The 16,215-nt window shown below is 39.1% G+C and overlaps 1 protein-coding gene across 2 annotated transcripts in view; it reads right to left on the bottom strand.

Moving 5' to 3' along the window:
* Positions 1-16,215, bottom strand: part of RAB5A (RAB5A, member RAS oncogene family) — a 31,433-nt gene that overhangs the window by 5,063 nt on the left and 10,155 nt on the right. For both annotated transcript variants that reach the window (XM_075586919.1, XM_075586920.1), the window contains exons 2-3: positions 7,434-7,691; positions 3,730-3,881 (exon numbers count right to left, since the gene is read on the bottom strand). In XM_075586919.1, the coding sequence (XP_075443034.1) occupies positions 3,730-3,881; positions 7,434-7,599 (318 nt within the window). In that variant the 5' untranslated portion in view covers positions 7,600-7,691. The remainder of the gene's footprint in view (positions 1-3,729; positions 3,882-7,433; positions 7,692-16,215) is intronic.

The following is a 16,215-nucleotide window of genomic DNA, read 5'->3' as shown; positions in this document are numbered from 1 at the left end:
GATCTGCTTATAACGCGGTTTGAGCGTGGACCCCGAATTAAAAAAAAAAAAATTTAAGGTTTTTTTTTTTTGCACACTCACTGCACACTGCACACTGCACACTGCACACTGCACACTGCACACTGCACACACTCACTGCACACACACAGTCAAATACACAGTCAAATACACATACACACACACACACACTGTCTCTTTAAGGGAGCTTGCTCTCGCAAGACGGAAGCAGACGTAGGAAGCAAAGACAGGGAGAAGAGCTGCCAGATGCCGGGTAAGTGCTGTGTGCTGTTGCCGCTGCCCCACCGGGTCTGGGAACGCTGGGAGAGTTCTCAGCTTTCCCCCTCCGGCAAACATGTTACCACCACAAAAAAAAAATTTCAAAAAAATCGGCGGCCATTTTTCTTCCGCGACCCCGTTTATAACGCGGTGGTCGCTGGTGGCCCCAGAGGACCGCGCTATAATGGGGTTAAGCTGTATTAGCTTCAAAGCACAGATGAGGCATCCATCTCTCTTACCTGTTTAGTCAAAATATGTGAATGTGAGACATTGCTTTATTTGAATGACTAGTATGACTATTTTTCCCAATAGACTATCTGAGGGATGTAAGGGAAACACCGTTTTACGTGAACTTTTTTTTAAGGTTTCTCTTTGAGACTGGCTTCTGAAGCTAGCAAGAAATAGCACTTCGGTTTTCAAACAGCTCGCCAGATCTGGAATCCAGTTCTGACCATAATCAAGGCCCCTTACTCAATGATCTGTTCAAATGCAAAGGACTAAAATTCGTCTCCAGCACGGGGAAGTAACTGCATGTTTAAGACCGTATCGCTTGTTCGATTTAGATGTGGAATTCATGTAAAACAAGAAATCCGAGTTAGACACAGTGGTTTTGTCTAGTTTAAGATTTCTTTTTTTGGCACAGCTTCTTTTTGGCATGTACGGTCTGTAGTAATTTGAGACTTAGTATACAAACAACAAAAAATAGCAGTTAAGTGGTTTGCATTTAAAATTAAAGTGCTATTAAAACACTTGTTTTTATTTACCAACAAAAAACTGCAAAGCAATACTTTTTTTATTTAGACTAATCCCTTTTGATTAAAAGGATAGAATGAAAGTAAGGGTGTACAAATCAAATGTTATTTGTTTTGGATTAAAAAAAAAAACACAGAATAAATTACTTATCTTAAGATCAGGGTGCCTGCAGAGCAGCTGGGACCACCATCCAGTCGCAAAAAATATATGACTAAAGTCAAAGCATTCTGCAGCACTCTCTGGTAGATATAAATCAGATTTAATGCATCATGCAAGCATAAGGGGTCAGCACAAGAATGGGGGAGCTAGATAAAGGATCGGGAGGTCTGAAACGTCGTATATATACATACAGCTCAACCCCGTTATAGCGTGATCCGCTATAACGCGGTTTGAGCATGGACCTCGAATTTAAAATTTGTTATTTTTTATTTTTGCACATTACACACACAGCACACTCTCAGCACCAGCACACAGCACACAGTCACTGCATACACACAGCACACAGTCACTGCATACACACAGCACACAGTCACTGCATACACACAGCACACAGTCACTGCATACACACAGCACACAGTCACTGCATACACACAGCACACAGTCACAGCCCCCCCCCCCTACCATTGGTGTCACAGCCCCCCTTTGGGGGCATCGTGGGGCTGCTCGGGGGGGGGGAGGAACGGTGCAAGGCTGGGGGATCGGCGCGAGGCTGGGGGGTCAGTGCGGGGATCGGCGCGAGGCTGGGGGGGGGGGCGGTGCGGGGATCAGTGCGAGGCTGGGGGAGGGGGAATAGGTGGGGATGGGAAAAAAAAAATCGGTGCGAGGCTGGAGGCTGGTTGGCTGGTGCGGAGCTGCTGAGGGGAGTGCCGGGAATGCTGGGAGAACTAGTGGCCATGTAGGGCTGCCGGCACCTCACTCCACGTCCCTCCGATCGGGCGAGCGGCGGCGGCCATTTTTAAAAAAAAAATTAGCGCGACTCCAGTTATAGCGCGGACGGATCGGGTGGCCCCCGAGGACCGCGCTATAACGGAGTTGAGCTGTATATATAAAAACTTTTTTTTTTTTTTTTTTTTAAGAGTGATGTTCTAGGGACATATTATTACAAATATTTATAGAATGCTCATTTCCTGTTTTTAAAATAGTCAATACTTTTTGTATGTGCCCAGAAAATAATACATCCACCCAAATGAATTTTAAGAAGCGTTGAGGCATAGCAACATTTCTTCATTTTGGGTGTTAATGTGTGCAGGTATTTGTGGACTTTAGTCTATTAATTGCTGAGGTAACACTATACTTGTATAAGTGTCTTTAGAATTAGATTCTCTATGGACAGCCTCCAGTCACTATTTTATGGACAGGGTACACTGTTTGGGGTCTATTTATTCTATTTCGATAGCCATTACTTTAGTGACTAGACCCCTCAGTGCTTATACATACAATTAAACAATTAGTTGTGGTCAAAACATCATGGTTGGTTTTAAAGCCGTAAATAGGCATTAGTAAGATGAGAAATTACATTTTGAAAGCAGTACCATGATGAAGTTTATTGCAATACCTGCCAAATTATATAAAAATGTGTTATTTTATAAATGATGGAAGTTTATCATTTTCAGCACATTTTGTTCGAAGAAAAAACAACAACATAGTAACCCAAAGTACTGTATTAGGTACATATCCATTGAAAAGTGATTATTGGGCTTTGATTCTAAATACAAGTCACACTACAAAAAACTATTTTTGATTGCCTTATTTACTTCAGGCTCTCTTTTGACTACTGACAATGCAATTATTTTGTTAAATTGTGTAAGTGGATGGTAAAACACCATGTTGAGAAGCCATTAGAAAGAGAGCTCATTCCATCACCTTAAACTTAACTTAAATACAGATCTGTTCTACACTAAAATATAACAAATATCTTGGCCAACTCCAGTCTCCAAGGCCACCAACGGGTCAGGTTTGCAGGATATCCCCTGCTTCAGCACAGGTGGCTGTCATTCTAACTGGGTCACTGATTGAGCCCTGTGCTGAAGCAGGGATATCCTGAAAACGTGGCCTGTTGGCCACCCCGGACCTAAAATGTATCACACTGTAAATATCCGTGTGTATTCTGTTTTATTAGTAAACTATTTCAATTGCCAAGTTCCACTGGTCTGAAGTGGCAGAAGCTGGGTAGAAACAAAGAACCAGCTCATTGTGACCTTATATACATCACTGTCCTGCGTTTTAGTGAAGCGACTCATTGTGCCTGTGAATTCCACTTAGTATGTACAGTGCAATCTAAGATGTCAACACTACATAAAAATGGTTAAATTAAGAAAGCACCCTGCACAAGCGAGGATAGGAAACAACGATATGGATCTTAATAGCTTTCCCATCTGAACACAGAAATGCAAAAACAAGCCAAATATACTTGCCAAGATGTCTGCTCAAATAGAAGCTGAATAATGGCTGCCGATAAATGATCTTGTTTTCGTAACACATTGCTACCAAAAGGTTGCATTGTAAACAGGCCAACACTGGAAAATATACAGGATGAAAAGATAGTAGATTCACCTGCAGCCCCTTTATGCTGAGTAGTATGAATGAAAGCAGTTACCACATATGAACCTTGCAGAACAAGCACAGCAGACATGAGTTGAGGAACTCCAGATATTTATATACAGTACTATAAACCATAACCACACATTGTAAAGAGCTCACCTCATTCGTAATGTCATACACAACTATTGCAGCCTGGGCTCCCCTGTAGTACATTGGCGCGAGGCTATGATATCTTTCTTGACCAGCTGTATCCCAAATTTCAAATTTCACAGTTGTGTCGTCGAGACAGACAGTCTGGGTAAGAAAAGCAGCTATAAAATGAAAACAGAAGCAAAATTGGAAATAGTAAAAATCATAAAACCGATTTTACAAAGTTATTGCATTTTAATGCACTGTTTAAAAATGAACATGAGAGGTTACTTTTTTTCCCCTTTGGCCAGACTTAACAACTAACAAAGAGCATTTGTTTAGGAAATGAGGATTGCTTCGCTGTTGCACCACAAATGAGAAACAGGTTCTTAAACAAGGGTGAAAATGCAATTGGTAAATAATCCTCACAGATGCTGCCTGTTTTAAAGATGTGTGCACCAAAAATAATGGTCGTTAGGGTGTGGGCACAAAGTTATTTGGCGAGCATTAGAATGACAAAACAAAGTCACAAACATGAGGAGAACATTACCAAATTGGTAATGCATAAACATTTCATAAACTGATCTGATTAATTTAAGAGCAACTCTTCGAGGAAAGGATTAATGGCGAATAAGAGCCAGACCGCGAGTTCTGGTTTCAGCGCTGGCTGGCTGGCATGTGATTGCGTGGGTACTAAAACTCACATGGGAATATCTTCTGGCACATACACCCGGGCAGTTTATATAAACAAATTATTTGTATGATATCTTAGTAATCTGAGCAATGAGGAAATTAATATCTGTTGGCAATTCTAACACCGTTTTTATTTGATGAAAAATAATCAAAATATTTAACTTTAGATAGAATTTCTCAGGTGCTTAAAGAACACAATGCAATCTGTTACTGGCTCTTTTTAACTCTGTGTTCACAAAGAGAAATAAAACATCGCTCACATAGGCAAGCGGTATATGGAATTAGAAGCCCTGGCTTTTCCTACATATAGTAGGCATGTGAATAGCAGAGCATATGAAGACCCATACTAAGGACAAGAGAGTATTGCCGAGATTCACCAAGTGCCAACAGCCATTTATGTCATTAGCCACTATAAATCGCAACGCTGAATCGGGGTGTGATACCTCGCATTGCAGGTTACTAAATCTTCCCCTGTAAGAGGAGGAAGAGGGGAGGTGGATGACTGATTCTGATAAAGGAGACTTGGAAGCGTTTCAAATGTAAAGGCAGAGGTCAGTTGTGATTGATCAGCCTGCAACTGAAAGCCTGTCCTGGAAGTGCTACTTCCACACGTGACAAATACAGGCTTTAAGCTTTCCAACTACTTCATTTAAGGTCCGAAAATATTATAAAATCATGTAAAATAGTTTTCAGTTGTGTTTGTGATGCATGGTGGTTTATACACAACAGGTTTGATGGTGACGTATTTTAAATGTTGCAGAAATGTGTTGTGTGTGTAGGACTTGAAGTGGGGGTCCTGTACCCAGGTAAAAGTGGTGCAAATCTGAAGCAAACAAAAAAAGCCTACCGATTTAGGTGCCGATTTGTTTGCCCCGGAATTGCACCATTTTTATCTTCATACATACACGTGCCATTCAATGATAAGTAAAGTACGCTTAAATCCATACTGGCGTGTGACTAACTCAACTAAACAGAGCAGCAATCCCACCCGAAATGGGTATGGATTTATTTTTACATTAGTGGAACTGGGGAGAGTTGAAAATAAAGCGGTTGAGTTCCGGGGACCCCCAGTTCCTAAGATACTTACTTTTCGATGCACTTCGTTGTTTCCCCCCCAACCTCCCCCCCCCACCCCCTAGAGATGGCATTCGTGGCCATCCAATAGGATGCTGCAACATCGGTTGCACCTTGCTGTTTGCCTACCATATTAAATTGTCCAGGAAAGGAGAAACCAGCACCTAAAAACTATAAGTATCTCTGCAATTGGGAGGTCCGCAGAGCTGAAAATAATGCTGTTCTATTCCATTTGGACTCCCAGGTCCCAACAACTACTAAAAAAGACAAGCGTCTCCATTTCTAGAATGTACTTCAAGAATGTGTATGAATGTGTATGCAAAAAGGTCATGTATAAAAATGAAAAATAATAGTGAAGATGTCCTTACACTTTTGCAGTCAGGTGACAGTCGTCTTAGATTTGTGATATTACTTGTGAAACTGGATGTATCAGAGACTACAGCACAACTGTGTTTGGATTCGTCAGTATTCCCTGTGAGTTTTGCTGTCTTGTGAAGAAAATGAACCTGTCCCTCTCTGCATTCTTCGCTTAGTATGTTACACTACAGAACTGATGGAGAGTTTTTGCTGCTCCCACAGGAGCAAGAACTAGAGAGACAGGGAGATTAAAAGATCTAAGAACAGAATTATGCTAGCAGTGTCACAATTACAGAATACACTTCATGCACTTTTTGTCCGATTGGGGTTAATATCCTGAAATTATTTAAACATAGACTGACTTACAGATGAAATCATGCAGCGATGAAACATTTTTCATTAAAAAAAAATATATATAAATATATTCCTACCAGCTCCTATTGGCCCAAGCAGCATACGTTTGGTACTAGGTGGCGAGTAGATTTTTTTGTGATTTGTCAACCACTGTGTGTGTATATATATATCAGATGTACGAAATACTCTTTTTTTTTTTAAATTGGCATTTTCTACAAATTGCTTTAAACTCAGTCCTGACCTTTTTGAAAATTGAACGCCGCTTCATTCATTCATTCATTCCTCAGTGAGTTGTAATGTTAACGTAAGCAGCATATGTCGTGTATTTCATGATTTTGTTTTTGCACTTTTCATGTAGTATTCTTTTTTTTGTGATTTGTCAACGTGTGTGTGTGTGTGTGTGTGTGTGTGTGTGTGTGTGTGTGTGTGTGTGTGTGTGTGTGTGTGTGTGTGTGTGTGTGTGTGTGTGTGTGTGTGTGTGTGTATATATATATATATATATATATATATATATATATATATATATATATATATATATATATATATATATATATATATATATATATATATATATATATATATACACACACATATATATATATATATCACAAAAATATATATATATATATATATATCACAAAAAAATCTACTCGCCACCTAGTACCAAACGTATGCTGCTTGGGCCAATAGGAGCTCGCCACAATGTTAAATCCACTCGCCCGGGGCGAGCAAATGTATAGGTTTGTCGAACACTGTGTATATACACTGTGTATATATATATATATATATATATATATATATATATATATATATATATATATTATTTTATTTTAATCATTTACGTATTTAAAACCTTTGCTATTTTAGGGCTAAAAAGAATACAATGAAAAGTGCAAAAACAAAATCATGAAATACACGACATATGCTGCTTACGTTAACATTACAACTCACTGAGAAATGAATGAATGAAGCGGCGTTCAATTTTCAAAAAGGTCAGGACTGAGTTTAAAGCAATTTGTAGAAAATGCCAATTTAAAAAAAATAAAGAGTATTTCGTACATCTGATGTCGAAGTGAGATTGGTGCATTAAGTCATTCTGGTGGGATACTGTAGTTTGTAATATCGTGATACAAACAAAGGTATCTACTGAATTCAGAGAATATTGAAAAATAACACCAACATGTTGTGGCAACATGCGACAGGGTTTAACAGTAGCATCAAATGAAATAGCAGCACACAACCAATGTTTCTCTAACCTCCAATTGTGCTCTCTTGGAATTCATGGAACTGTCCTTTTACAAAGCGTAGCACTAGGCTGGATTTGCCAACAGCAGACTCTCCAAGGAGAACGAGTTTGAACTGACAGATTTTATTCCCAGCATTTGGTCCGTTGGGTCTCGTGGCTCCACCTCGATTAGCCATTTTTAAATTCAGACAGAAAAAAGTCTTATGTTTGCGTATAAAATAGTCCAAGCAACGAAGTTTTGTTTTGGCTCACTTATCCTTCTGGTAATCTATTGATCAAAAGAACAAAAATAGAGTAAATACAGACAGTGTGGAATAGTGTACACACATTCATATAGACTATTCAGTATGTATTTTCTATTCATCACATCATACTTGTGCATTTATGCACTGGGGTCCTTTATCTGATGCCATGCTAACTCCAGTCCTTACAGTAACAGCCACTGGTGACATACTGCATGCAGTTTTAACAAGGAATAACGAATTTAAGACAAAATATTATAAAACCTCCTTGAGCAGCACTATGTAACAGTCTGTTCCAGCAGCAAAGCGGTTTCACTGACTTGAGTAGGAGGATTTGACTTACTGTCACAGTAACACCATTGATCCTGCCCCATTCCTACGACATGCTCATGAGATCTAAGAACAAGACAATGCTTGTTTGTCTGCACACAAAAATGCCCCCCTTTTACATTAAGGGAATATATTATGCAGAACTGTGAAGTTTTCTATAACATTGAATGATATACATAAAGAATGGAGACAGAATCTCATAGTACAGTGCCAGTGGGTATATCAACGTTTTCTGGAACAGTCACAAAGCATCAAGTATGATTTAGTTTTATATACAATTTCTACAATTATCTACTGCAAAAGTAACAAGGTATTTAAATAACAAATGGTAAAATGAATAACATTTGTCACGCCATTGAAAGAAACCTGTACTAAAAATAAGTTTTTGCTTTTCAAAACAGAATTACAATTGGCTGCATCAAAAGACATGTAAAAAAAGCACTCCAAATAAAGAACACTTTATGAACCAAGCTTGGATGTATGTTATTTTTGCCATCATGTGGGTGAAGTAGTATACCAGTATCACCCCGGACTACGAAACAGATACAATACCTACTGATTTATGAGTATGGCCTGGGACATAGTACGGTGAGCCATGCTGAGTAGATGCACTTACACCCTGCATCTGTCATCAGCGCGGCTTTAGCAGCCGCTCCCGCATGCGTGCGGAGGCTTAGGTATTTTGGAGAGACAGGCAAATTTTAAATTTGCCACTCAGGGAAGCGGAGGAGCGGTCACGTGACCGCTCACATCCAATGGGAGCGAGGGACTAGCCCCGCCACGCCTTGGTCCCGCCTCCAAAGCGAACGCACTTTCTCACCTGCCAGGACACAAAAAAGCTTCAGTTTGAGCAGGCGAGGCAGAGCAGGAGCGCTGATCACCACAGCCCGAGGCACCATGCCCGAGGCCTAAGATGAGGGTCTGGCTCATTGTTTTTTTGTATCCTAAAATAACTCTTGAATCTGCTGCACAGGGACAGTTAATGCCTGTCCTGAATAATTTCACATGTTTATATGTAGATAAGTCCTCTCCATTAAATTGTAGTTGAAACTTTTTGCTATTTTGGCCGCAGATTCAATTTAACACAATTATTTTTTATTTGAAGGACAATTTTATAGACAAGTATGTGGGACAGCAATGGGGACAACATTTGCTCCAAGTTTTACGAATGTCTTCATGGGATTCTGGGAGGATTTTAACATATGGCAGAATAATCTCTTTTTTAGAAAACATTGTATTATATCAGATTTATTAATGATCTGATATTTGGCAGGGAGGTGAAGATAAACTAAAGGAATTTATGTCATTCATAAATGAGAATGATATGGGTCTTGTATTTACATTTGATAAGGAATCAATTGAATATCTTGACTTGGTACTTTTCAGTGAGAATAACACAGTGTGTACCAAGACTTTCGTTAAAGGGGTAAATGCTAATAGTTACCTGGACTCCAGGAGCAATCACCTCCAGGCCCGGAAGAATATTCCCTTTGGCCAGCTCCTCAGAATCCGGAGAAACTGCACCAAAGATCAAGACTTTGAGACTCAATCATGGTTATTAAAAAATACATTTCTGGAAAAGGGCTATAGGGGCAAGGTAATTGAAGACGCCTTGATAAAAGTGCAAACATTGAATAGGAAAGATCTTTTAAAAATAATACCAGAAGAGAAAGGAGCCATACAAACAAAGGAGAACTGTCTCTTTATTACAAAGATAGGGCAGCAAATAATATTTAAAAAATCATACAAAAACACTGGGCTATTTTACTCACTCAATGACCCTATCTTGAAAAATAAACTAGATGAGAAGCCAGCAGTTGTTTTTAATAAAAGCTAGAAGCTTATTAAAGAACATTCTTGTCCCAAGTGTGCTACCTAAAAAAAAAATACACAAAGGACCAAAACAGGCAGGGGGAAACATGGCTGCCGGTTCAACCTATAGGATCCTACAAATGTGGAAGAAACCGTTGCCTTACCTGCAAACATATGAACAGAGTGAAGAGTTTAACTTCAAGTGTCACTAATGAAGTCATTCATCTTAAACACTTCAGTAACTGTAATATGACTCATGTGGTACACCTTTTAACTTGCAGTTGCAGCTACAGCTACAATACATTTTCGTTATAAAACACAATCAAGATCCTAACGGACTCGTGGTTACAGGTATAGAGGGCATTACAATAGGCATTGAAAGAGGTGATAGATTCCTGAAATTGCGCCAACAAGAGTCATATTGGATCTTTAAAGTACAATCAATGCAACCAGCGGGTCTTAATGAGGAGATTGACTTTTTAGCATTTCAATAGAAACCTATCCTCTTGTCCATCTTTATTACACATTATACTACATTTTTAGATTTCTCAAGTTGACGATAATCTAAGAGTGACTAGGTTCAAATGGGTATTTTATTGTTTTTTTAGCTTATCGTGTCCCGTCAACTGCCAATGTATTACTTGATCTGAGTGCTTATGTAGAGATCTCTTAAGGTTTATTTTAATACACGATTTTATGTCTTATTATCGAGTATATGTAACCCTTGTGGTTTAGACCAGGGGAGCGCAAATTTTTGGAGCTGTGCCCCCGCCTGCTCCCCCTCGCGCCCTCCTTAGCTTGTTAGGCGGCGTCAAATGACACTGCGGGGTCACGTGACGTGACCCCGTTGCCATGGAGATGGACGTGTGACGACACCGTAGTGTCATGCGGAGTGACATTTGATGCAGAGTTGCCATGGTGATGCATCACAGCAACTCTTCTGAACCCTGTTAAATGAGTTGCAGAGGCCTGACCCACCAGCATTTACTTTAAATGCTGCGGGGAAGAGCGCAGGGCCTCTGCAACCACCCGCGCCCCCCCCCCCCCCACTTTGCGCACCACTGGTTTAGACTATGACCCATTTGTTTTTTATTAACTATTCGTTTATTTATTTTTTAGTGAGTAATATTTATTTTAATATATTTTTTTTGATAACCAATAGGGTCCTAAATTTTATGAAATATTATCAGACCCAATGTGGATTTTAACAATATACAAATAATGTTTAAAAGCCAGTTTTTATTAAGTACCATTTTATCTGACTAGGGTCTATTATGTTAAAGTGAATAAAAAATATTTATGTTCTGTCTGAAAACATTCAGCTTCTATGCATGACATGAACCACTGATACCATAGAGTGCTGCTCACCCTTCTTTTCATACTGAGGTCAATAGCTAGCCCCGTGCAGGTAGCACTGCAGGTGTTAACAGCCTGTTCAATTAGAAATTGATTGCTTAATTGATATGGGGCACCTGCCCCTCCAGTGTATAAGAAGGGGGTGTAGTACTCCATTCAGATCATCCCTGATGAAGGCCTCTTGGGCCGAAACGCATTGGATTCAGGAACCAACACAGTGTACCCCCTAAGATTTGTGAGGGTTCATCTGCACGTTCGTTATTCACAGATTTTGCACCACAGCAGCATCTGAGTCGTCAGCTAGACGCAGTGCATAGCCCAGGGGATTCCCCATAAACGTCAAACCTGATACGAGCAGAAGTGACGTCATATCCGTGTTCCAGTGGAAGTAGAGGACCACGCCAGCCGCAACACCCGTTTTCCCCTGGTATCGAGCGCAATCTCTTGGTGTCCAGCGCACGGAGGAGTGGCACTAGCTTCCCCTTGAGTTTCCCAGGGACCCATGGAGAACTTCCAGGAGACGGAGGAGAGACTGCATATCCCCTTGAATTGGGCTTCAACTTTATACCAGGCAATTTATCCTGTTCTTTGTTCTACACATTCATGTGATATCTATTTGATTTGATCTTTTTCCACCTTATAAAATATTCATTTGCATCCCTTGGGCCCTTCTTTTGTTTGAAGTGTCCGATAATGTAAGGAAAATTAGAGACTTAACGGTTTTAGCTCCAAAAAACAATATACCTGCCATGTGGCTCAGCCTAGATGTAGACGGCCTTCGACCGGATTGACTGTTCTTATATGCAAAAAGTAATGACATTAAGGTTTGAGGGCGCCTTCTTGAATGCGATCATCTCCCTGATATCCACGGATAGGGTGATTTGCCAAGGCTTCCCATCTGAAACATTTCTCATTAAAAGTGGCACACAACAGTGATGCACACTCTCACCTTTCCTATTTGTTCTGTGCATGGAGCCTCTGGCGGCCCACATATGGGACAATAGTAATATTATCATGTATTTATGAAGTGCGTTTTCCTCACCAAGGACTATATAAAATAAATACTGTATAACAAGCTAATTATCCCAAATTACTGCAAACCCTCCAAGCAGATCTACAAACTTGGAAAATTGCCAATATTTCCTGAATTGGGAGAGTACAATCTGTAAAAATTAACTTACTCCCGAAGCTGCTTTACCTATGTCAGACCCTGTCTATCCCCATTATACAAAAATATAACATCAAGCTTCAATCTCTTATCTTGAAACGTATCTTTAACAAGTGACCCAGAATTAACTAAAAGTACTCTAATTCACCCCTCAAGAGCTGAAGGCCTGGCACGATCTTGCCTAATCTGATATTTTAAAGTGGCACAAACGTGCCAGCGTGTGTTCTGACATGCTAGTCATGAACTAAGGAGATGGGTTGAACTCGAGGCCGCTCTGGTCCACCGGCCCAGACTTTACATGCTCCTACAGTTTCCTCACCAGGGCATAACAGCCATCCAAAACTCGATCTCTACCATCACCCATGCCTTAAACCTATGGGATAAGCTCAAATTTAAATACAAGCTTACTTCAAAGAATTCCCTGATGACCCAACTGCAGGGGAAACCCAAATTCACCCCAGGACTATCTAGATACGCTTTCTCTAAATGGACTAGTGCCAAAGTATCTACACAGAACGACGCAAGTTTAAACTTAAAAATAAGACAAAAGGGAACTGACAATACAATGTATTCTTGCTGTAACCAACTATAACCATGATGTAAGTGTCCTGTTCCGCTCCCCATTTTTTAATTTTGAAAAACATTAATAAAATTTAAGTAAAAAAAAAAAAGGTAACGAGGGCCCTGTTCGTGAAAGATTACAATTTAATCAAGATTTTTGGGGAATGATCAAGGAAACCTTCCTATTTTCAATTGGTAATTTTAGCCAACAAATTTGTTGTCCACCATGGAGAAAAAAAAAAAAAGGGGGGTTGATATTTGACATACATTTTTCATATAGTCATGAACTGTATCACACAGCCAAACTTTTGATACCAGGGTATTCCTGTTTTTACTCCTCAATAAACTTATGACTTTTACTCAAATTATAAATCAAATTTGCATACTTCCCAGGTACTGTAGTTATTTCTACCTGGATTAGAAGTGACCCTATTTGGGAGATTTAAAAGTAAATGGGTCTTTAACAAAATAGGACGGACTCTCTAACTTTTTGGCTACAAAGTTCAATCAAACTGTTTGCAAGAATAACAAAAAATCACAATAGTGAAGAGTACATGATATTGGAAAAGTCTGAACAAATTAAATACATTTAAATTGAAAAAGTGGTTTTCAATACTGACTGTATGGTAGTCTTGCACATAATATACACTAAATATATGGCTTAATATGGAAACATTTGAAAATCACCAACGCACAAACAATAATCTAGCACTGATTTCTGACTCCACACTCACAAGAGGGATGCTCAGATCTTTATTACTGTAAGGTAATGGGGTTTGTTTGGTGCATGGAAAATCTATGTAAAAAAATACATATCTCTAGGTAGGGACTAAATGACTTAAGATGGGCGAGTCACCTTTCAACCAAAAAAGATGGACCTATGCCCTGCCAATCTGAGAAGAAGCGTCTATTCCAATAGCACGTGTGCTGCCATGGGAAAAACCCAGGAAATATCTGCCAAGAATGTGTGTGTACACGCACACCATAAAACTAATAGCTAGCAGTTACTGATCTCCCACATGTGGACTCCCTACTATAACCAACGTGTTTAGATAAAATAACTTTGAGGGGCGTAGCTATGGAACAGTATTTGCAACTGGAAACAAAAATGTCTTTAGTGTAAACAAATGTACTGAAGAACAAAATACTGGACATCTATTATTCAAATCATTACATACTGTAGTGAGACTAGTAATTATAGAATACCTGCACCCATGAAAATTAACTGCTGAACATGTATTTTTCAATGAATCGTGGCATTTCTTTAAGGACTTAAAACATGAAGAGTCCCCAGAAAAGAACAACAATTAAGTGTCACTGAAATAAACACAATAGTGTGCTGTGGGTTTCATAAGAGTGGACGATTCACTCGCTTAGCAGGACGCAAAGGGACTGTATGAAGCCGGCAAGAAGAAGTGGGGAACAGATGAAATATGTGCAAAATGAGGAGTGGCCAGCAAATATTTATCAACCTGCAACATCATTGTTTGGGCGTTTCCTTAAAGTTCTAAAAAAAAAAAAAAAAAAAAAACCTTTAATGCATACCCAATTATGATGTAGCAGTCGCTTCATTTGTGACTCCCCTCACTTATCTCGTTTTGCACACTTCATAATTAGTCTGCAACTATTTCCAACTCGTTGGCTCCTATTTAATATGGGGTTAAGTCACCGTCCAATGAACTATGCTTAAATCTTCCCAAGTAATGGCAAAACTACTTAAAAGCATAGTGAATAGAGGTAACTCAAAACAACCATTACATTATTTTCCATTAGGTCTCTTCCCATGGTTCCAGTGTGTATGTGTATATACATATACTATATAAATATATAAACCCCTAAACGGAACAATTCAAATCCTTAAATGTGAAGCCGCCCTTGCGCCCCCCGCCCCCCCTCCTCTCCCTTTTTTTTTAAAATTACAAGATGCAAAGCAGAGGGGTTCCTTGGAGACATACACCGCTATTTTCCATTATCTATACATGCATGTATTGTAGTTCAGTAATTTAATTTACATTACTTGTTTCCAATACAGTGTGCAAACGTTTATATATGCTATATAGGAGGGGGTGAATGTTGATTGCATTTAAAGGCACAATCCACCCTAACTCACCCCCAATTTTACAGGATTGGAACCAGGCTGTCCACCAGACCTAAATTGAGCTATTTTCAAGTCCTTACTTGAGAAGTTACAAAGTTTAACTTTCCCTCCAGAGGAAACAAAATGACTTCTAAATCTCAGACCAATAGGAAACTTCAGCATCATCAGTAGTGACTTCCTATTGTTAAATAAATAAATGTTAATAATTGTCAAATATGGATTTATATAAATGCCTTACTTTGCTATTATGTATGAAGCAACCTAGCAATCACTCAGTGTTGTGCAAATTAAATCTCTGTTACACTGTGCTCATAATAAAAACAAATGATCAGAGAACAGGAAGTGACTTGGTATATAATCATCACATCACAAAGTGTTTATTTTCTTCTTTGCAATACTGAATAATAAGGAAGAGATCGAGTCACTGTAGTCGCGAAAGGGCAGAATCACTAAGGCCCGATGCAGTCAGCGGCAGTCAGATCAGGGTGCGGTATCAGACCGTGGTAAATCCCGGTGAAAGAACCATAATTACTAATTTTTCTACTTTCAATCTCACAGGTAACTAAAGAATCATTTCCTCTGATGTTTGAAAATGGCAACTTTCAGGAGAAATTTAAAAGCAGACATTGAACAGCGACCTATTAACTCCATCAGTGCCAGATAACCCCAAATGAACGTATTGTAGGTAATATTAAATACCAAATGAAAATGCCTGAGATTAGCAACCCAGAACCGGTCTTATAATACCAGCCTGAAATAGCTGGGAGGCCACTCGCAAAAATTATTTTACGCCCTGTACTAAAGTTTTATTGTGCCATTTAAACCACCTACTTTTCATTTTTTTAATTAAACTTCATAATTACCTAGACACATAAAAGCAGTTTCGACTCCCATTACCATTGCAAAAAATATTTAAAAAACTGATAATTTATACAGTTATTCGGAGTATCCCCACGAGACAGTTCAAAAAAAAAAAAAAAAAGGGGGTATTTTTAAAGCAACTTATCAATGTAAATCGGCTCCCTTAGATTCAATCACACGTAAGTTTCTATGTCATTTAGGTCTGCTTTATTGTAATTGCATGTGACGGTATCTCTATAATCTAATTATGCTGTCACCATTGGCCCATATAAAAAAAACAACAAAAAAAAACACATATGGAACAACAATTTACCTTTATATACAATTTACAAAACAGTCTTGTTAAGGAGATATGATAAAGATC

This window comes from Ascaphus truei, chromosome 2 (genome assembly GCF_040206685.1).
Source record: "Ascaphus truei isolate aAscTru1 chromosome 2, aAscTru1.hap1, whole genome shotgun sequence".
NCBI lineage: Eukaryota > Metazoa > Chordata > Amphibia > Anura > Ascaphidae > Ascaphus > Ascaphus truei.
Note: the sequence above shows the minus strand (reverse complement) of the source record. Positions and strands in the feature narration are given on the sequence as shown.